Raw genomic sequence first — 23775 nt, 5'->3', positions numbered from 1 at the left:
AGGACTCGGGTACACCGTCAGCCTCGGTATATTGTTCCCTGTGGTACAAGAGAGTACGGAGAGTGGCTATCAAACTACACTTACACTTTTTACATGGTGACTCAAAGGACACTTTAGTTTGTTGGAGGGAGGGCTGTGTAATCCTCTTTTCTGAAGGCAAACCTGTGTAAAAATTAAAGGTTTATTTTAAGGCTGGTTAGTAAAATCGTATCGCAACTAAAGTTTGAGGTGAAACACTCACAAATAAAACCAAATATTCTGCATTAAAGTAATAATCTCAAAGATTTTTATTCTTAACAAATGTCTGTTTATCGCTGATGATTTAACAGATTGGTGACTGAGCCTGGGGTCCACTATTAAAAGACATTGTTGTACCAGAATTGCAAATTGATTGCGCTTGGTTTTGTGTGGCGACCATAGACTGTATATGAAAGTGGACATAACTTGCAGGTCTAAAAAATTAGGCCAATGCGGAAGTGCCTTAAACTGCAATACCACCGAGGGCCACTAGGGGTTGGCTCCAAAAAGACTCCGGCTCCGTAGTATCCAATTCAACTTCTCTCATGAAATACAAAGTCAGTAATTATTTTGTCAGAAGTTATTATGGTGTCAATTGCTTAAGTCTAATCTTTTTATTAGTTTTATGGTGGTCCATCTGAAAATAACCCCATCATTAATTAGATATTAGGCCTCAAACAGAGATATGTTTTGGGATTTGTCTGTTTGATTGACAGGTCTGTGGTGCAGTCAGGTTTCTGTTATAGGTGGGCGAGGCATATTGTCCTCAGATATAGGGTCAGATTTACCACTCGCTCGTCTCCAGTTCGTCCAAATATGGTCATTTCTGAATCCAGAATAGCAAAATGGCAACGGCCGAAACACCAAACTCAAGGCCTCAGAACAACAGTTCACAAACAAACGGGTGACATCACTGGTGGTTGTTCTCATCCCAGGGCATCATACTCATGTTTTTATCTTAGCCTACTGGCTTCACAAAGAGAAGCACAAAATGCCTCAGGTTTAGGCACCAAAACCACGTGATTAGGGTTAAGAAAAGATCATGGTTTGGGTTGAAATATAGGCTTTGGCGTCAGTGCTTTCACTACCCAATTTGAAGAAGGTCATCTGACGGAGAATAAAGAGTGAGGTTAGGGATGCTGAATGGATCAAACACGGTACTCTCACCCAGGCCACAGGTGTTTAAGTCTGTGAGAATGCAAATGTCTCAAAGTGCGAAAAAGTTTATGTATGTAAATTGTGTGCTGTTCTGTCATGCCAGCAGCTTTACCGAAACGGCAGTATTTGACACCCTGAGAATGAGAACGGGCTGAAGTAGTGCAACAGGCTTCCTTTTGAAATCACTTGTGTGAAGCGGCGGCATACGAATGAAGAAGATGAAGCTAACATCGCAAGTAATCAGTTACAACGACAACCAAAGAAAAGATTAATGACTGCAAACACTGAAACTTCTAAAACAAGGGCAAATCCAAAAGAAAAAGAAATGATGTCAGACAGGAGACACTGTTTGGGTCTCTGGGACACAAAACAGCTGCAATAACTGCTTATCACCACTGGTGCTGCCAAAGAGAACGAAACAGAGATCTCGGAGATTGTAACTTTATCAATGGAGGAAAGTGTTTTCAGCTAAAGAAGTGACCTAATAACTGACAGTTCAAGCAACTAGCAAGCTAAAGAGCAAGATATTTTATCTGACAAATAACACTGAAAGAAGGATTAATACTGTATAATATATTTGTGAGGTCGCCAGAAACACAAACACCGAAATTGATGCTAATGTTGCTCTTAACTGCTGGATGTTTGAAAGGGGAATTAATTGATTTCCAATCACAGCTCGAACCCTGGAAATATGTGTATTTTTGTGTTATCAGCTTGTTATGTTGCCCCTTGGACAAAAAAAAATATCAATGAATGCACCTTTAAAGATCCATTATACCACAAATTAGATGAATTGATATGAAAGAACTAGGCATGGCTTTGGTTAGTGATTACAGTTGTGTGTTGTCGTAAAAATACTGTTGTGTTTTTAAAGCCATCTGGTCAAATGTGATGGAAGGTTTGGTAAAATCTTGACTTTTCCTACGTCAGCAGGGAGCTGACGGAGTAACACACTTAAAGGGTCAAGTGAGGATACAGAGGTGTATATTTTGAGTGTCAAATTCATTATTGAAACTCCACTGTGTCTGTGCATGAAGCAGAGACTCACAGAGAGGAGTGTCAGTGGGAATGTTCACTGTGAGGCTGTAAATATTTGGGTCTGTTTACCGAGTCCTTTACAGCGGATCTGTTCCTCCTCTCAAATGACCTGAATGCTTTTTGTCTGCGTCTCCTCCACGGAAACGGTTTTAGGAGGTGGGATCCAGCTTTTGTGGTCAGATGGATTGCAGTCGCCTGCGCAGTGTAGCTATCAGAGCCCCTTTTGATGATTTCCTCATATTCAAACCATATTGGTGTGATGCAGTCAGCCGGCCTGTCTTCACACTCGACACTCACATGTGTGCATTTTCCACTTTGTCTAACAGCCGGGTGGCTCGACGCTTTCACTGCTGATTGATGACAATTGGAGGGACAATTCTGTGTTATCTCTGGTCTCAAGAACATTTCATTGCTCTCATGATTCCCAGCATTCCCTGAGTTATTTCCCCCTTCTGGTATAATTTATAATTGCCCAGATCACATATTTTGGCTCAGATCTTTTCATCAAACTGGGAAAATGTTTCGAAAAGAATTTTTTCATGAGAAACTGAAGACATAAGATGTATTTGCTTTTGTTAATTTCCCTGTTGGACTGTATTGTTTTCCAGGTCCACCTTTGTTCAGGGCCTTGAATAATGTTGCAAGAATAATATAAGTGGTCAAAAATGAAACTAAAAATAAACATCAGCGTCAAAGATTACAGGGTTTTGGTCTCAGTTGTATCCAGTACAAATAGTAACATACTGTATATGCCAGTTTACACCCAATCTTTCACTATTTTTCATCAACAACACTTCATTAAGAAATAATATTTGCAAAAGCAGTTATCCGTGATGTAATTTGATGCTGATAAGTGTCAAAAATCAATAAACATTTATGGGAAAATAGTAATAAGTGGATTTATTTTGCCCCTTGGAACCAAGATTCCTGTTGCAGCCATTATATCAGTTGATTAAAACAGCAGATGCCCCTCTCCTCTCCATATCTCCAGGCCAAAGACATGTTTTATGGTTGTTTAAGAAGGCCAGAGGTTGGAGTGACAGCATACCGTTTGGGATGACTTCCAATCTCAGCATCAGACTCCTTCCCTACACTTTCTGTCCAGACTGGTTAAAGATATGAGGCCTAATATCTTTTTTTCTCCACCTCTCTGCTGATGGATTTCATCAAACTCAGTTTGCATTCCTTAGTTCTGTTTTTGCTAACTGTGTTTTCCTTTTTTTTTTTTCTTTTCCTCTTACAGCTAGTGGAGCCAAACTGAAATGACATCATGCCGAGTGGGAAGTCAGGCTTAATACGTACCCACGTGGCCCTGCAGGATAACCAGGGACCAACGGCTGGACGGGTATCTGCTCAACAGGACGATGAGATATTTATCAGAGAGGAAAATCTTACGTCTGAAAAGGTAATTTCTGGCACAGATGAAGTTCTTTGTGGAGTGCTGCAACAACACGAGGAATGAAATGTGGAAAATATCTCATCTGTTTTGATCCGATGATGAGGAGAGATAGAGGACAGACAGATGGGATTGGAGGGCTGTTATGAAAAGGGATGGAGCAATAAATATATCTGGATGGAAAAAAAAAAAAAGGGGGACATAAAACTCTGAGGCACCAGCTGGAGAGGAGAAAGGGGACATTCTTTGTGTTGCCGGTCCTGCTCTTTAAAGACCTGCCTTCTGAAAAGGTTTCTGTTTCTGTGGTTTCAAAGTAACGAGGGCCCGGCCTGCAGCGGGTCAACAGCTTCAGGGCTGTTATGAGAAGTTCATTCTATTGTTTTTAAGGCTCAGATGGCTTGTTTGAATTTGAAGCCAATTATCAGATTAAAGTTCAGAGAAAACCCTCTGATCCTGCTAATAAAGCCCCCAATTGCTTAGAAAAATGTCGTGGGGCCCTCAGCATGTCAGCTGAACGGTCACACGAGTCTTGATCCGCCGGCCCACCGCGTTGGCATTATAATGGGCAGAGAGAGACCAGGTCTTTGTTCACCACCCTGGTGTACTTATTTATTTAACTCTAATTTGCACATGCGGAAATATACCCGATGGATGAACTCTGTTTGTACAATATGGAGCTATTACAGGTTTCAACTTGTGCTCAGTGGCACTGCACCATTTCCATGGAAATTTAAAGTATGCCTGCTCACATGTACCCAGCGTGAACTAACTCATCTGGAATCCTCCGGGCTGAACAATCTCAGCCACCGACAGCTACCAGTAAATTCGATATATTAGAAACTCATACTCAAACACAGAGCGGCAACGGGGAAAGTCAAACACGAGTGACTCTTTCATTTTTATTTGTTTTCCACTCCGCCTCTTTGTGCGGTCACAGACTAATAACGGATGTCCCTGAAAAGTGGTCAGATGTTAATTAACATGACAGCCGTTTCTCCAGAGGGGGGAAAAAGTGGGTCCCTGTTTTCTGAAATGAATCATCTTGGAAAGTGTGTGAGTGTGAGAATGGGTCAGAGAAAGGGTGTTGAGGGTCGGAGGGAGTCGGGAGTTGAGCAGGAGGGTCACTGACTTTCAGGACCTGACTGTTAGACGCAGACGTTAAAATGGGGAAAAGAAGTCTCTAAATTAAATCTTTGTAGTTCAGGGTATTCCTGTAGCCATTTTGTGAAAAAGTATAAATTAAGTTTTTTCCTCTAAGCGGCAACCAACAGTGACATCACACACTGGTTTGTGAACTCCCGCTCTAAAGCCTCAATTTGGATATTAGCCGTCTCCATCTTGCTATTTTGGAGCCCGGGGTGACCGTATTTGGACGAGCCGGGGAGGAACCAGCGGTGGATCTGACAAGATTTCCGAATACACTATGCCCCGCCCACCTATAGCGGAAACCTGACCACAGGCCTGTCAATCAAACAGACACGCCCCTGGACATTGCGCTTTTTCAAGGCCTCATAAAAAAATGATGGTGTTATTTTTAGATCATCCACCAGAAAACCAATAAGAGGCAGTGACTTTAGCGAACGACACCAAACTCACTGGTGGAACTCGCCCTCAGTGGTATTGCAGTTTAAAGCGCTTGTGCATTGGCCTCACTTTACGGACCCGGAAGCTACGTCCACTTTTATAAACAGTTTTCCCTTGATTATGCATCTATTTATTTTCCCTAAATTGATTTTGACACGTGAAAACATCAGTGCATTCACAGTATTCAGCTGTGATTTATTGTTCACCAGCTGCTGGTATTGGTGGAAAAGTGCTCTCTTTCGCTCATCTGAGAGGGATGTCATCCTTACACTGGAAATATGAACACATCTCATTTATGTTTGGCCACTTATCTCCACGAAAATGATCGTCCCACAAAGAACTCATGTTGTGGCACAGATTATTTTCCTATCTTTGGGCTTAATACATCTTAAAAAATTAAGCATTTTCTACTTTTGATCGCTTATCACTCCTCTGATTGTTTCACTTGAAGATTTTTATAAACCTGAAGAGTGTGTCCGTTATTAAATAAAGGAGAGAAATAGTCATTTAATGTTAAGAAAATAAAAAAATTATCATGGGAACATGTCAATAAACTATTTTCTGTGCAAAGTGCTCTCAAGTCCACTTTTGATCTGTTCACCAACCAGAGGGCCTGCTCAGTTGACCTGATAAAATGTCGGTCCCACCTGGTGTTCATGTACGATTGAGCACAGTTTGTGACGTGGAGCTTGTGGTCTGCAGTGCAGTAGGAAAAAAGATGGCATCAAACAGAGGCAGCAGTGTGTCAGTGTCATGGGGTCTTTTCTCAGCCCAGGAATTTTCTTTCATCTGGAGCTGACGTGTTCTCGCTGGTTTCAACCACGTTTCCTCCCAAATACCAAAGACATGCAAGTTGGGCAGATTTACAGTCTAAACTGTTCAATGTCAGTGCCTCTATTAGTCCTGTGGTGGACTAAAAACCTGTTTATTTACTCTTCCCCACCCCTAAAGCATGCTGGGAGTTTGTTTCAATGCTCCGACCCTTTGTGACCCCTGACTGAGTAACCAGGTAAAGCCTGAACAATTGAATTAGCGCCATCAAGCAAAACAAATGGTTTTGGAAATGAAAGCTTTATTACCAACAGCTGTTTTTTAACAGTTTTAAGGCACTTTTTTTTTCCTATGACTGTCAAATATACTGCAGGTGCTCTGTCAGAAAACTAAACCGCGATTGAACCTCAAAACATATGTCTGACAAGGAACTGCTATTCGACCACACTTTAAACAGGAGACAGGAGGAAGTCTAAGAGGTGTTTCATGTACCTCAATTTACACAGGATAACAAATTGAGAAAAATGTACTGGAAAGTTAATATCAGATGTAAAGACGCTTTGATACAGTTTGCAAAAATACAGGCTTTAAATGCTTTTTGAGAATTTTATTTATTCGCTGTCTGGCGAATGTTAGACGTAACATTATTCTGCGGGTTTTTTATACTATATTATAGGCTATTTAGTTACTAAAATACAACAATGACCCATTACTTTAGATTATGCAACAATATTTTATTGAAATACAGACAAATGACAAAAAAACTAATTGCAAAAAAATAACCCTCAAAACTTTAACAAGTTTTTATTGAATTATATATTCTACTTTTTTTTTCTGCTGAAAGTAAAATGATGTGTTTTTTTTTTTTTTAAAGAAAGGAGTAGTTTAATATTTATGGAGATGTAGTTATTCATTTTTTTGCTGACAGTTAGATGGGTAAATCTCATATCTATGTGCTATACGTATGAAGCTACAGCTGGCAGGTTAGCTTAGCTTAGCATAAAGACGTGAAACAGTTCACCTGTCTGAATGCACAGAAATGGTCACTTCTTATAGTTGTTTAATTTGCTTTAAAAACCAAATCGTAGAAGCAAAAACTCTTATGTGTTACTCTTATTTAGTTATGTGCAGGACTACTTCTTGGTCAGGTCCCGCCACTGAAGACATGAACGTAACCCTCTGTAAAACTGTAAACTGCAAGTTTTACACTCAGGTTTTTGTACAAATTAAGCAAACATAATTTGGGCCTAACGTTTTGCGAGGAACATCGAAACACAGAGGAAGGAAAGAGAAGATTCCACTGAGAAACAGAAGCCGAGTTGCTCGATGCCAAACACACAAAGGAAATCTCTTGTGCTCGCTGTCTGTAGCACAGAGACAGGCGGTGATACAATCCTGCGTACACAGATCACATTTGCACCTCTCTAGCCTTCTGCCTGCTGCGCTCCGTATTACCCACAATGATTTCCCTCTGTACCTCGGAGGGAATATACTTTACGCTTAATCTGTCAACACCGCGCTATTCACTGAAGATTTTGTTACGGGGATGAGGAGCAGGCTGGGTAGGTGTTTCCTCCGGGGTGACATTTACTTTTGAGGACAGCAGCAGACACGTTGTGCCGACAGAACTGACTTGTGTCCTTGTTGGGAGATTCCTCAGCATTCCTGAACGCACTGTCGCCGTGACTGGGAGCTCTGTTTCTGGCACCCCTGAAGCCTCGTGAAGCCCGACGAGAGCGTCCGTCTCACAGCTTCTTCCCACATTCCACAGGTTGACGGATCTGAAAGACCTTTTGGAAATCAAGGTCAAAGGATGAAGTGAACGCTGCAGCCAGCGTGCCCCAACAGTCCTCTTGCCCGGCAGCTACGTTCTCTGAACGCGCTGGAGTTGCTCTTCATTTTTATCATAGCTCTTGGCACAGATGATAATTGGACTGCAGCAATGCCAGAAACAAGATTTTTCTTGCTTGGGTGTAGCTGCAGGCTACAAAAGTAGATGCCAAGTGCCTGTTATGATGTGAAAACAAATACTTAGAATGTTATAAAGTCTGTAACAATGAACAGTCGTGGTTATTCATCGCTCTGAATGTTAAATCTTCATGTCAAAACAGCTAAACTGAAAATATTATGGGAGGTAGAGACTTGATTTTTAACTGTGTAACTGCTTAATGCCTGAAACGCCTCAGAATCACACTTTGCGAAAATGTATAGTTGTTTAGTATTTAAAGATGTTTGCCAATGTTTGCAACTCTTTAATTAGATTATAGATTTTTGCTTGATAGTCTGAGTGGCACCTAATTACTTTATTCTCCCTAAATTCAGAGGTTTAAGGCAGCCTGAGTAACATGCAGCGCAGGACGGTTGGAGCACTCAAAATGACTGGGCTCGGCGTTTTTAACAGGGCAAACTTTATCAATGGTTTTAAAAATAACATTGTAAAACTTGGCTTTGTTAATCATTTATATTAAATGTTAAATGTTTCTTTTAAAAGATTTATAGATCTACGCTGGCACTAGAGTGAAAACTAAAAAAAACAAAAGGAAAACAAAGACACGAAAACCTGCAAGTCTTGAGGTGCAAAACGCAAAATCAAAAAGAAAAAAACCCGGACTGCTTCATGTTCAGCACTTCAGTGCTCCTGTATTGATTGTTAGCATATTGATACCGTTAGCCTTCAGCTGAAAGTGCTGTTGAGATGGTTTAACATAGTTTATTAGCTTAGGTTGTTCATTTATAATGGTGAATATCTTATCTGTCTGTGCTTGGGGTGAAGGTTTAAATCAGATTTTGTCAACTTATTTCTTGGTGTTACCGTAAATAAAATCATGATAATAAGAGAATTTTATTGGTCACTCTTTAAACCCTCCTCCGAGCGTCCGCCAACAGTGAAGTCGACGATGTAATTGTAAACTCCCGCCGTGCCGGAGTTTGCCATCTTGCTATTTTGTGGCCAGAAGTGACCATATTTGGACGAGCTGGGGCGGAGCAGGTTGTGATGGTGACTCGATCTGATTGGGACCCCCCGTGGACACCGCGCCGACAGCGAAGACCTGACTGCACCACAGGCCCGTCAATCAAACCGAAACACCCCCAAAATGCTGCTTTTTGAGGCCTGATATCTTATAACGACGGAATAATTTTCAGATGGACCACCAGAACACAAATAAGAAGCAGTGACTTTAGCGAACAACACCAAATTGACAAATTGACTTCCTGTCTATTTGTTTGCATCAAAAATACAATAAAAAAAACAAACACTATTCTCCAATTTGTTCCACTGCCATGTCCTAAAAAAAAGATCCTCATATCTGGGCTTTACGGCACAAAGCTATACTCAGGGAAGACGGGACGCTGTGGTCGGTCAGCACAGTGCTATTGTTAGCGAGCATACTATTTGTGGGACAGAAAAGTACAAATATTCGCTGGTAATTTGCTCAACTGGAGACTCAGATGGTAAAAATATGTGACCATGCGGTACATATCTGACCACTGTAAAGTTGTTGCACACTACTGAGGGATTAAATTCAATTTAAAAAAAAAAATAATAATTTTAGAGTGAACTTGTCGGAGCGTTTTATTTTTGGGGTCAGTCATAAACTAAGTGAACACTGGTGGTTTTCTGATAGTTGTTTTTTTTTTTTTTTTTTTTTTTTTTTATGAGTGTTTTACAATAGAGTTCATGGCAAGCTTCACTTGTTTTCCCCCAAAAGTGGGCGGGGACATGCCGCAACCCAAAGTTCCCGGATGCCCCCGGTCTGCACTACGGCCCCCCCCCCCCTCCCCCCCCCCAGCGTGCAGGTAATGGAGGGGCGCTAGGACCGCGAGACCCGCACGCCTGCATGCGGAGAAAAGTCTTCTTTTCAGACCCGGAGACATCAGTCGCGGCTCCGCGTCTGCGCTGGGAAGGTCTCGCAGGGAAGTTCACTCCGCACCTGGCGCTCCGTTTCTACACGCTGTAAAACGGCGAGCGATATTTCCCTTCCGGAGGGCGGGCACGAAGACAGAGAGGAGGTGGGGGCGGGGGGTACACTAACTACCTGTCACGGGAAATGATGAGGGGAAACCCGGGGCAATGATCCTGAAGGACTCGTCCGATGGGGAAGAAAACTTGACTGGGATGTAAACACCGACAGCCGATCTCTAATCAGGAGGTAATGTATTACATTTGGAGGTTTGATTGGGAAGGTGAGGGAACTCCTTCCCCCCCACCCCCCTTTTTTTTTTTTTTTTTGCTTTCTGCAGTTCAGTTTATGTTGAATGTTTAGGTCTCTGCAGGAATAAAGGTGAGCGGATTTATAGGCCAGATGTCATTTCAGGAGAAATGTTGGTCCGAAGTCAAATATTAAAAAGGCATTTCTACAGTGAGCTCCACACAGTTTCTGTCTCTTAAGCATCGCTTCAAGCGTGTTCCCAATTGTAAGTGAAAGAAAAAAATGTTTCTGTGTCTGACAGATGTTAGAGGGAGCTGAACTACATGTGACTCTGCTGCATATCAGACCAGTTTAGATCACTCGATGAACACGGGATCCTCTATAGGCTCTTTGGATACATGCTTGTATTGGAAAGTTTAAATGCAGCCCTGTAATTGTGAAAAGATTTGATCGCTCACCGTTTTTTCCTACTTAAACATGTACTGTAATCGTTCTGCAGCAGCCCTGAAATCAACACCTTCCCACCATCTTCCCTTCAGTATTTTGTTATCATATCTCTGTCTTTTTTTGTATTTATCTTTATATTTTTTATCAGAATCGCACAAATCTTTCACAAGAGCTGCGTTTTTTTTTTGTTTTTTTTTTTGCGTTTCAACACCTGAAAACACAGTTAGGCTATTTCATTTATTCTACATACAAAATCTCAGATTTGATCTTGACGCAGCTTGTTAATAGTGTATGACATTTTTAGCCCTCATTTAATGTGTCAGCTTCTCAAAATTGAGATGTTATCTCAACTTGACAAGCAGCCAATTTACCACTTAAGATGTTCTGTAGCTGGTTCCACAGCTGTCGTGTATCCCACACGCCAACACCGAAGGATATTTGTTCTTTCCCTGCTTAGAAAAGCTCTTTGTTGTAACTCAGCCTCCTTTGCAGTGTTATATGGGGCAGCTTGTAGGTGTGTGTGAACAGGCCCCACCCTGTCTTTTGTCAGGGAATAATGCTCCGTGTAGCTGACCTGCCTCGACTGGTTTCTTTTCACTTTTTACACACCTGCTTTCTTGGTGCTGTGAGTGACTCGGGATCCACAGTCTTCAGAGGGGGGAATCAAGTGTCTCGTTGTCCCCGATAATCTGCCCTGAAAGGTCCTTCCTCTTTAACTGAAACGGTCTTTTCTAGAACCAAACAGACGTTAAAAGCTTTGTTTTCCACTTCAGGCTGAAATCCTATTTTACCGTTAATCTATATTGTGGAACAAAAGGTTCATTGTTGATGAAATTCAAGCCTGAGTTACAACACTAGCTGACCTCACTTGCATATCAGCTGCTTCACGATCAACTGTGAAAGAGTCCAGATTCACGAGGGATTAGTTTGTGTGTTTGCGAGGCAGCTTGTTTGGGAATGTTGATTTCTTGGCACACGCGAATCCATACAATCCCTCAGAAACCTCTGTAAACTGTTGTTCTCATGGATGTGATTATTTCTGTCCTTGCAGTGTTTCCACGATGACTCCACGTGAGAGCCCCCTCCTAACTCACCTGCTCCTCCAGCTCCTCCTCCCCCTCGCCCTGTCTCTCCTCCACCCTCCCCACCCCGCGCCCGTTCACGTCCCCGCGCTTGTCCCTCACGCGCCGACACCGCTCGAGCGCTCCCGCTTCAGCGCCCGGACTCAGCTGGACTTCACCACTCACTGCAACTCCAGCTGCTTCCACAGAGGAGAGCAGGTGGAGCAGAGGGCGCAGCTCACCGACAAGCTGGCCTTTGAGACGTTGTACGCCGACGGCTCGCGCACTCTCACCACGGTGGACGTGGAGGCTGATGAAGGGTTTGAGGGACGTCCCGTTCCGCAGCCTTCACTCAGGAAGGTGAAGCTCAGGCGCAGGCGTGTGAGGCGGCAGATCTACGGAGCGGACGGACGATTCAACATCCAAGGGGACAACTTCCTGTTGGATTACCCCTTCTCCACGGCCGTGCGCATCTCCACCGGCTGCACCGGCGTCCTCGTGTCCCAGCAGCACGTCCTCACAGCTGCCCACTGCGTGCACGACGGGAAGGATTATGTGAACGGGGCACGGAAGCTCAGGGTGGGCTTCCTGATTCCTCCATCCGTCAACGGTACCAAAACCGACCTCTCCTCTGCCAAGAAGCCTCTGGTGCGCTGGGTGCGCGTGAAACGAACCCGTGTGCCGAAGGGCTGGTTACAGGGTCCTCAGGAGGTCAGCATGGACTTTGATTACGCGCTGCTGGAGCTGCGCTGGCCTCATCGACGACCCTTCATGCGCCTCTCCGTGGCTCCCTCCTCCGACGACTTGGCAGGGAAGCGCGTCCACTTCTCCGGCTTTGACAGCGACAGGTCCGGGGAGCTGGTCTACAGGTTTTGTCCTGTGGAGGAAGAGTCCAGCGACCTGATATACCAGCACTGTGATGCCCGACCCGGAGCCAGCGGCTCTGGAGTGTACGGACGAGTGTGGGACAACAGCCTGGAGCGCTGGGAAAGAAAGGTCATCGGCATCTTCTCTGGACACCAGTGGCTGGAGATAGACGGCGAGAACCGGGATTACAACGTGGCCGTGCGCATCACGCCTCTGAAGTTTGCTCAGATCTGCTACTGGGTGCACGGAAACCGACTGGACTGCGTCCAGGACTAAGAAAGGCCTAAAATATAGCAAGAACGCACAAAGTGACTGAGAAAATATACACGGGGTGAAATACGAGAGAGAAAAGAGCGAAGCAGGTTTAAATCCTCGCAGGAGTAACACCCTTCAGTGAAGCAGATCTTCTTTATTTAATTTGCTCCCTGTAACCTGTGGGCCTATTAAACAAACCTGCCGATGAGATCATCACCAGCATATTTTAATGTTTTCAATCACAGTCAGATTAAAATGACCGTCAGTGTTTCCACAGTATTAACATTTACAAGAGGAAAAACACACCTCTCCTCCTATATCAGTAGCAGCAGATTATTTTCCTCTTGTGGACGACTGTAATCTTTTGAGGACGTATTTTCATCTCTCCTGCTCTCTCTTTGGGGACATGGTTTGGTATTTTGACAGCTCTTCCAGGATTTTAGGCCTACAGTTGATCTGCATTCAGAGTAAAGACCTGGCTGTAGTTTAAGAGACTCCACTCATGATTTTAAGGTTCAGCAGACAGGAGACTCTTCTCAGACCGGAGATGCAGAGTGTTAATTTTATTTTTTGAAAAATGCTTGATATATTTTAATAAACAGAGATTTATAACTGTTTGTGTCACTCGATTTATCTTTCAGGAGTGGTGTTGGTGTGTCCTCTTGCGGTCATAACAAGTACTGCAGCCGCAATTGCAACTGAACTCCACATCTTTGAGCCAAATGTATTCATAGAACAAGTTATCTACAAGTGGTTAAAGAAAAAAAAAACTACTTAGATGTGATGATGATAGTGAAGTAAATATCTTTGGATTTTAAGTTAAAAACATTTTAATCAGATATCTAGGACAGTGATGGAAATTTGTGTACTTTTTTCAGATTAAAAAATAAATAAATAACGAGTGAAGAAAATTATAATTTTTTTTGCACCCCTCCTTTAATTGGATAAGCATATTCTGTATTATTTATCATTTGTTCGGTGAGGTCTGAGCAAATAAAAAAATAAAAAAAGACTTTCCAATCAAGAGAAGAGGAACCATGCGACAGAAAATCAAACCCTGAATTAAAAGCCCCCCCAAAAAAGTATGAAGAGAGCAGAACAAGTCAGTAGTTTAGTGCTTTTTATTAGAGATAAGGAGACGATACAAAACATCCACCATTCAATATTCAGTCTAAACTCTGACTGCTGGTCCTTCATATACACATCGCTCCCCATCAGACCTTCAAGACACCAACGATTTTAAATTGAGGAAATCCTGGTTTTAACACGTACAAGGAATGTTGTCTGTTTACTACATCAAATGCCATTTTTTTCTGACCCAGAACTGGAAATGAAAAGGAATCACTCAGGTTTTGAAATTTGCATGTTCAAAAAATAGAAAAAAACAAAACAATGGAATAACAAAAAGAAGAAGAAAGAAAACTTTTTAACCGTGTTTTCCCCAGAGGTTTTGTTACATCTTGTGCAATCAAGAGTGAATTAGTTTATACTACACCTAGTCTCAACTACACACACTTACAAAACTTAACAAGAAGTTTGGCAAAAAAAAAAAAAAAATGTAGTTGGAACGATTATGTGTCAGGATTCGATGGTTGGAAAACTAAAAGATTGTTGCCTGTCCCTTTCTCTGCAGTCATTCAGTGGAACCCGGAAAGAAGAAAACCCTGTCCTTAAACATGAACAATATGTGTATTTGAGTTTTATCATCATCATCCTTCCTCAGTTGTATCTTATGTTTTTCCTTTGTGTGTTTTGTTCATAATCTTTATGTTGCATGAACTGGAATGACAGTCTGCATTTTCTTCTCTTTTTTTTTTTTCCTTTTTCTTTTTTTGTATTACTGTCACTGGACCCCAAACCCACCCACAATATCCCTCCCCAGAGAGTCCCCCAAATGATGCTGGTTCTGCTTTTGCCCTTCTCCACACCACACAGGAATGAACAGCTAAACCCAACAGATGTGTCTGAAAGGCTTCAGTCGAAGCCAGAGAGGAGGAGCGCAGTATTTATATAGGGGATCCTTCCAGGCTGACTATTGATGAGCCGCCGAGCTTTTCTGCCAGGGTGTGCCGGTCTTTGAGGTCTTCCAAACCGTTCACCTGCCACTCGTGCTTGATACCTGAAATAAAAAAAAAAAAAGAAACGGCAGTCAGACTTGTCCGTCATAACGTTTTAATAGAAATGCTTCACACTAATAGACCTTCTTCAGGCAAGTTTAGAAAAAAAAACAGGATTGTAGCCTTTAAGTTATCTTATCTGATGAATGTCTACTGACCAACACGTTTAACATGAATGGGCAACACGGATCAAATCCTCCCGACATGATGTGTAATTTAATTTGTAATTAAGAATGGATAAATGATTTACTTATGCAGCAGACAGTACTGACAGTTGTATTGGGCATTGGTGTAAAATAAAAATAGATATAAAAGAATCCAACAGTCGCATAACAGTCTTGTTTATAGGGTTTAAATAAAATCGCCCAAAAATGGCTGAGATTTTTATGGGATAGTTATCCAGGTACAGACGGTTGACAAATTTATATAATCTGGTAATATTATACAGGAAATAGACACATCATCCAGTTTTGCCATTTCAATTAATCGGTGTGATTCAATTAAAATGTTTTAGTTAAAACCATAAACATTTGATTTAAAGCAATCTTTTGTAGGTATGGAATATTCAGTGAAGCCCACGTGCAGGCCAGAGGCCGCCCATGGAGAGATAGAAAAATGAACATTTTCCTCAATGTGATATGGTGACTACAGACATAGTAAAACCAGGAACTAGTTGTCTACATTTGATCCGCTGTAAGCTTTGAAATCACGAGAATATGATTTCTAAAACATCAGCTCACAGTTGTTAAAAACACTGGATCCGCCCGTGACGTATACCGATGATGTCATCCAATACTGAGGCACGGTGGACCTCTAAAACTCCTATCTGCGAAAGCTCAGCAACGTTCAGGTGTAAGAGGAGAGAAACAGAGACGCTCAAAGTATTAGATGGCCTGTTTGAATTGAAGTTAATGCCATCAAGGACTATAAAGCAACAGTAATGTTTTGCTCACTAGAGGGCAGCAGAACAAGCTGTGAACCACTGACAAGATCATTCTGTTGTGTTGATAAGATAACTATCTGGAGCTGCTATGAATGACGGAGGGGAATCTGTCACTGTGCTGCCGTCAGCCGGAGACCAACGAAGACTCTTTAGCCGGGTTTCAGCAACAAAGGCCTCATTCATCCCGTCTCGGCTCCAACAAAGCAACGGAGATGGGATTTTTAATCGAAGCTACTGTTCGAAATTCAGGGGGAAATAAGGAAGAACGAAAGTCGCGTGTACTAATCGATTTTGGAGATTAAAACGACCATTCGAATATTCCAAATTCGTGGCCCATCCCCACCATGCACCACCTCCTTGCCCATTTTTGGATTCGCCAGAGTTAGGTCAACCCACACTAAGCTTCAAAACCGGTCTGTGGGAAACCTACGAGTTATGTCACAGAGGCTACACCCAAAAACAAAACAAAAGAGAAACTGTTTTTTTTTTTTAACACAGTCTGTGTAAATGCTCCACTATGTGTACGAGTTGGTCCCCACCTGTGTCTGTCCACTGTGTGAGCAGCGTTAGTGTACTGCCTATGTTCAGAGCTGAAATAACCCGCCTGCTGCGTCTGGAAACGATGTCATGAGAGCGGCGAGAATGAACCGTAACGCAAGTTGCAGACGGGAAAAGGCAGAAGAGCGAGCTGAAAGAACTGCAGAGTCACGTGACGATCCTCTGTGGCTTTCTCACATTTCCTTTTACATTTCAGTCATCTCGCTCGGCGACGCTTCCGCGTGTGTGACGTGTTTGCTCGCGAGTCGGCGGCGGCGCGCGCACAGCACTCACCTTCAAATTTCCTCTTGATGGCATCTTTTGAGCTGGCATAGATCATCTTGCTCTTCAATGGAGCGCTATCTGGAGCCCTGCGCATAGAGGAAAAACATTCAAGCCTAATGTGACTTCATGAAGGGTCATAAACTTAATAATCGAAGTAACCATCTAAATAAGATATGTCATCTAAATGGGCTCATTGTGGGGCAATTCGCTCTCAAAATACAAAATACTTTCTGTTAGTGCGGTCTCTCTTTCCATGGCAACACACATGACTAACAAGTGGAAAACAATCAGTTGCGTCAGTAGACTCTTCAATAACGTATGTAATGTTTACTACTCCAGGAAGTAGGCCGACCCTTAGCAACCAACTAGCAACAGAGACAGGATCTAGTCCATTTTATTGCTTTCTAACGATCGTTTCTCAAACTGAATAAATACAGCACAGAGAAACACTAAACTGCTCGGCTCGCTCAATCTTGTTGTAAGTAAGATATCTGCTGAAAAAAAGATATCGATGGACTCTTATCTATTTTCAAGATGTCAGCACCGTGTCGTGTGTAAAAACCAAACCGGTCAAGCTAGCCGCTGCTATCACTTTAAGTGCCCGACTATGTGCGCGTTACGGTACGGGTGCTCGGAGCAACAAATAAAGACCAAAAGAGACCCGGTTTCACCGAATGGGTCACATTAAATAGACCTATAACAAGTAAAACAACACTATCCTGCACATTATATGAAATTCAATTCCAATTATACATTCCCATTGAGAAGGCGGGGTGATATTTGTAGTGGTGAGCAGGGAGCGATGCTTTATGCTGATTTGAGCATATTCCAAATGTACCGTTGACCAATCAGATCGCTGGGTTGGATCTACTTGTTGCATCATGTACAATCATGGCTGCTCTCACCAGAAGATGAAGACCAGGTCCTCCTTCTTTGTTTCTTTGGTCTCATAGGTGGCGTCATAGAGGGCGTAGCGGCAGTCATCTGAGGGCAGCATCTTCACAAAGTGCTGGTACGGGTCCTGGACGGTGGTTCCCAAGTCACCCAGCAGGATCTCTTTACCTTCATCCAGGACGATGTTCTTGAGGTCCTTGCTAAGGCAGAACAGGATGGCCTTCTTCCTCTTCCTCTTCTCGTCCTCGTTTGCCTGAGCCTTACGCACCTTCATGTCATTGAAGACTGCGATAACTTCATCTGTGACTTTCACACCAGAGGCCTGTGGAGAGAACAATCTGTTAAGACACAAGTCTGTACAGTTTTACATACGGGCTGCTTTTGTCCACGTTTCTCACAACCAACGATGCCACAGAAAGAGTCCGTACTGACCCTGTAATACCCGTTTCTCAGGTTTTGCAAAGCTTTACATCGTGATAAAAAAAACAAAAAAAACAAACAAACATAAATATAACTAATTTCCATCAAATTGCTTTATAGATTACCAAACAGAAAATCCATTGCTCAAACTCTTCCATGATTAAAGAATAAAGTTCTAAACGTAAAAGGACACCTGCTTCAATTCTGATAAAAGAGTAATCTGCAGCTAATGTTATGATCAACAGGTTTTGGTTACTTGAATTAAAAATTCCCACAATTCCCAGCTCTTCAAACGTAATTATTCCCTTGTTTTTGTAATTTGTACTGAACCTATTTCTTTTTTTTTTTTTTATATTCAAACATGAATCTAAAAACCAAATAATCTTAATATGCCAACTGCATCTTTGAGAGATTGTGGTGGACATGTCATTGCAATTTTCTAACAATATGGACGAAACCAGTCAATGATCAAATTTAAACCTAATCAGCAGATCGATAATGTGACTTTGTCTAAACCAGACAACAGTTTTGAACAGGCCAGAAGTCACGACTTCAGTTCAGTAAATGAAACGAGACATGACGAGCCTGAAGGGCGGCATGTGACCATCACACACGGCAGTAATGCTCCTTACAAGGACGACTGATAAGAACGATTGAAACGCACAAGGTGCGGCCGTGACAATACATTCGTCACGGTGGTGGTGGAAAAATTTGCACCGAAGCAACGTGAGAATCATCTGTGACTCAAATGAAACCAGCACCGATGATTCACACTGCACAGCCTTTTAATCCCATTTATTATGCATGAGATCAGGCTGTGAAAACACTGAAGAACAGAAGAGAAAATATGTGGCCAATCCTGCGTGTCCAAAGTCCACCTCTAAAATAAATACGTCTAAATAAGTTCCGCTAGCAGTTTTGACTATGACCGGCCCAGTAGGCACAAAAAACGTTGCATAAGAAGAGGGAGCAGCCATGTATCTCTACCGCGAAGATGACCATGTGGGTGAGAGTGTGGTCGGGAATTAAGCGTTTCAGCTCAGGGTTCGGTCACAAACAATGGAGCTTCTGTTGAAATACAGACTACAAGTCAAATTGCCAAGTCACGGCTGCTCCCTAAACTCACTCAGTCATGTCTTCTGATTCTGTTTAAGGCGCTCCATCACAGGAAACCGCAGTCTCGGGAGAAGAGAACTGCTATCTACCAGCAACGTGTTACTGGGGGGAAAAGGACAACAATGGAAAGGAAGTAATGGGCCAGGAAAGACAAGAAAGGAACCCGGCAGCAAAGCAGCACGGGAAGACATGTTTGCTCGAGGCGTTTAAGGCCCGAGTGAGACAATAAAAAAATTCCAGAGTACTAATTAACCAGCAAACAACGGCACTCATTTCCTTAATCCCCCTTATTAATAAATGAAGACTTGTGATTCAGTTTTGTCAATGTTCCTCAGCAGTTATGGCCATTTACATTTTTTTTTTGCTTTGACAAATTTTAAAACGTTTTTCCCTCCCACATGGCGACGGTGAGAAAAGATTATGACCTTATGGTGGCATATTTCTGAACACAAACCATTTCACCTGTCTTCCTCCTCACTGCCTTTCTTTGCCCACGATATTTTTTATATCCTCAAGATTACTTTTATTGCAGCAGCAGGCCGATATCCCCATGGTGAGCACAATCTTTGCACCTTATCTAATCTTGACCGAGGATACGTTTCTTCACAGAAGTCAAGGTTCAGCTGACTCATTATAAAAGTAGTTGCTTTGAATCCTTTACGCACAGGAACAGTTAAGATTAAAAGGCCTCACGTCGTCATCGTCGAAAACAATTTCACATGCAAACACAGGCTTAATTTGCCTTTATTCAAACTCTTAAAAAAGTGTGCAGTACACAGATTTAGTTGATGACAGGTTATGTTTGATTCCTGTTGTTCTGGGTTTCGTAGCCTCATGGTTGAAATGCACTTTGGATAAAAACGTCAGCGAAATGAAATGTAATTAGGAGTGCAGACTCAGCAATGAAAGGCAACACAGCTATAGGTTAACGAAAACTGTGATACCGTCAATTTGATATCACATACGTTTTCTATTATATTTGTTGAATGGCTGGGCGATAAGGAGAAAATCAAATATCACAATATTTTTGACCAAATACTTCAGTAATATTGATTATAATGCATAAGCATTGGAACAGCTTGATAAATTCAGAAAATGACAATATTTTAATGCAACGCTGCCTTTAAAACCAGGAAAAATAAAACAATAATTACATCACACCACGATATTACAGAATCCAAAATCTAATATCTGGTCTTATATCATATGATAAAATATCGACATATCGCCCAGTCGGATGTTGCAGTGATATATAAAAAAAACAAAACTAAAAAAAAACCCGTATATTCGGTCGTATCTATAGTCTTTTTATAATGTTTGATGATTGAATATGTATGTATACATTAAAGATAATCGTTAATAATTGCCTTTTGGTGTTCTGTTGTAGTCTAATGGTGCTTATGCAGCGCGGGTACACGGCTGTGCAAATTAGCTGCGCAGCTAAAAAAAAAAAAAAAAAAAAAAAAAAGAAAGAAAGAAGAAGAAAAAAAAGAAGAAAGATGCGCAGCACCGACCATGAAGATCCAGACAGCGGCCCGTTAGCTTCAGCTAAAACCGGCGTTACATAATGCTGACTATTGTGTCAAATAGTCGGTGCAACCTCACAGATACGAGGCTTTAAACCGTCAGGTGCGGAGAGGCAGGACGTCGAGTCTAATGGCAGAGCCGCTATTAATACTGCACAAAACAAAATGGTCTTTGCACCAAATTCAGGGTGGGGCCGTGAATGCAGCACATGTGAGCGCTAGCTTGCTATATAAGGCGAGAAACTCCGCTCCGCTTTTTGTCAATTCACGTTGATCGGCCGTAATCCGGCCATTTATTTGTATTTATTTGGTATCACTGTTGGGAGATATATATTAAAAAAAAAAAAATTAAAAAAAAAAGTGATCCGATCTGGAGCACGTAGTCAACCAGCGTGTACAAAAAAAAAAACAAAAAAAAAACAAACCCCATACTGTCAGTGAGGGGGAAGTCGTGTGCAGACAAAGAACAAGGAAATCTCAGCTCGCTCCGGCCATCAGCCATCATGGGTGTCATTTTCTGCCTTACGCTAAAGGAGCTAGTTCAGCTAACGGTACTCGGGTAAGCCCCCGAGGGCGCTGCTGCACCTGCCAGCCCCGGCCTCTTCTTACACACACAGAGAGAGAGAGAGAGGGGTAAGCATCGACGAGCAACGAGGCGAAATAACAGAAACATGATGCAATGAAAACACCGCGGCAGCGTCATGGCAACGCGGCGGACGTTCACCGAGACCAGGCCCCGCGCGACAGAGGCTTTCTGTCGGCGGAGCACGAGCGAAATGGCGCCAGTTGTTTGGGACCGTTGGTGGGTTTTTTTTTAATTTTTTGTTTTTAAATCCGGTCCGTTATCACGATCCTGTACGAATAAACTGCTGAAAGCTCGCCGGGTGTTGATGAATGGAAAATAAAAAAAAAAAAAAAAAAATGCGGCTCCGTTACTGGTATTTATTTCGCTATCCCGGACAGAGGAGCTGCTCGCTGCCCGACTAGCTCCGGCGCTAGCGCCCTTTGCGGCACACAAACCAGCTTCCTGGTTTTGATGCTAAAAAAAAAACCAAACGGCTACCAAAAAAAACAACAAAAATGAACACAAATTCACCACAAAACCTCTCGACACGTCGAGATAAAGTCTATAATACACAGTCGGACCAATTAGAAGATGCAGAGCGGCGATATATATCATAAAAAAAGCGAGGTTCGACCTACCATCGCTGTAGCTGTGGGTCGGTGAGCGTCTGGTAGGAAATTGAATGGACTGTGATGATGAATCGTCGCTCTCGCTCACACACTGGATACACCGCGGGGACGCGCATTACGAGCGCGGCCCCGCCTTGAGCGCGGTGCACGAGCGGCAGCGCATGTCTGGTAACCACGACGATCCGGCTTGTTTTGTTTGGTGTTTACTACTGATTTATCCTGGTTTGTCCCTTGTGATGGCGCAGAGAGAGAGAGAGAGAGAGAGAATATAATCCGATTATTGAGCATCAATTCGGAATAGGCCGGTATTATTCACTCAAACAAAAAAATATTATTTTCCCCCCAAATGTTTTTATTACCCTCTACTATTATTTACCACTAAAATGTGGCACTAATTGATTTCTGCTTGATAGTGAGAATAAATTACCTATAAGAATTAAAAAAAATATATATATATATAATATATTTTGTCCATTTGACCTTTCTAATAATAGGCTAATTCTATTTTCCATGGGTGGTGGCGGCGGCCAGCATGCGTGAACAAATCAAACATACCAAATGGGTGTCAGGAGGAGGGGGGGGGGGAGCATTGTGGGAATATGTGTTAGTGTAGTATTTGAATAAACTTACAAATCCCGACTAATATGTGATATTAGATAATATCAAAAATGTATCCATTAGTGCTTATTGTAGAGTATAATTACTTTGATCAGATATTTCCATCTTGTGGTTCCCCGTAGCTATATCTCTAGTTCATTGTTGTTGTTTTTTTTTTTATTATTATTTATTTATTTATTTGAAAACAAACCACGAGTACGCCTATGGCTCTCATTGTAAACAACACCGTAATCCAAGTATTGTTCTGAAGACTGTGTGCTATTAATTATTAGGCAACATGAATGGCGTGAGGAGCGATCAATAAGTAAAGCTGCCTCGCTGCTGTTATGACCGACATTCAGCTGCCAGTCAGGCGCAAAGCGGTGCTCACGGTGGGAGGAAATTCTCCGCCATCCAGCCCCTCTCCCTTCTCCTCCTCCTCCTCTCCTCCTCCTCCTCCTCCTCCTCCTCCTCCTCTCCCTCTCCTCTCTCCCCTCCCCTCCGTGCGGTTTTTGTTGAACTCACTTCCAAATATGGAAGCGAACGGTGAGCGGCGGCGGTCAGTGCACGCGCCTCGCTCACTGCGCGAGGAGGGTCAGGCCGCGACGCTGATCACCATATAAGGAAACAAGGGACACGAAATTCGCTCGAGCAGATTTTTTTTTTTTTTTTTTGTACGCCACCGCGCAGAGGAGAGAGACGCAGACACACAGGCACAGCCGCGGAGAGAGTGCGGTCAGCGCGAGGATGAGAGGCACATTTCCAGCAGGAGGAAGCGAGGAGCGGAAGAGGAGAGACCGGAGCGATACGTGAAGCGAGGCGCTGAATCCACACATTCCTACGGGAGATGAAACGAGGCTCACACACGTACATGAGTGGGACATGGTGTCGTAAACGCACAGACCTACATTCATCATGTAGAATAAAAACAAAGGCACATGAATTCATAACCCACCGTTCATATTCACACAATATATTTTCAGGAAATACAAGATTATTGTTGTTTCATTCATATCCTGTACATACTATATTAGTATAGTAACATACACTCACACTATAATATGTACTACTCACTGTATAGATAATGTGCTATGTTATGGCTATTGTATATATTGCAGATTAATAGACACAAGTTACATTTTCTCATACTGTGGATTCATTGTTCGTACTCACCGTACATCTTACATTACATTGTACTAGGGTTTATTGTGTATGTTGAACACATAAATCAGTGTGCAGTATATTTATTCATGCTGTAGCCTACAGATCCTTTGCTTTACATGCTGTAAATAGGCTTATTGTTTGTGTTGTAAATATCTGGGTTATATGACATCATATTATAGATTTTCACAGCAGTTTATTGTTCACTTTATGCAAAGATTTATGCCTTCAATCTATAC

General features: G+C 42.4%; 2 protein-coding genes across 2 annotated transcripts; one reads left to right on the top strand and one right to left on the bottom strand.

The window, feature by feature from the left end:
• The first annotated feature begins 9850 nt into the window (after positions 1 to 9850).
• prss23 (serine protease 23) lies at positions 9851 to 13359 on the top strand. Its single transcript, XM_069694407.1, has 2 exons — positions 9851 to 10116; positions 11615 to 13359. Exon 2 carries the CDS (start codon positions 11625 to 11627, stop codon positions 12765 to 12767), a length of 1143 nt encoding a protein of 380 aa, XP_069550508.1. The 5' UTR covers positions 9851 to 10116; positions 11615 to 11624; the 3' UTR covers positions 12768 to 13359.
• A 493-nt stretch (positions 13360 to 13852) lies between these two features.
• Positions 13853 to 21894, bottom strand: cfl1 (cofilin 1). Its single transcript, XM_069694408.1, has 4 exons — positions 21788 to 21894; positions 17534 to 17844; positions 16638 to 16714; positions 13853 to 14865 (listed from the first exon to the last, which is right to left on the bottom strand). Exons 1-4 carry the CDS (start codon positions 21788 to 21790, stop codon positions 14753 to 14755), a joined length of 504 nt encoding a protein of 167 aa, XP_069550509.1. The 5' UTR covers positions 21791 to 21894; the 3' UTR covers positions 13853 to 14752.
• Positions 21895 to 23775: the final 1881 nt, after the last annotated feature.

This window comes from Brachyistius frenatus, unplaced genomic scaffold (assembly GCF_029030835.1).
Source record: "Brachyistius frenatus isolate BFR_SWC_R1_liver_20210118 unplaced genomic scaffold, ASM2903083v1 Contig_17, whole genome shotgun sequence".
Lineage (NCBI taxonomy): Eukaryota > Metazoa > Chordata > Actinopteri > Embiotocidae > Brachyistius > Brachyistius frenatus.
This window is presented reverse-complemented; position numbering and strand designations above follow the sequence as displayed.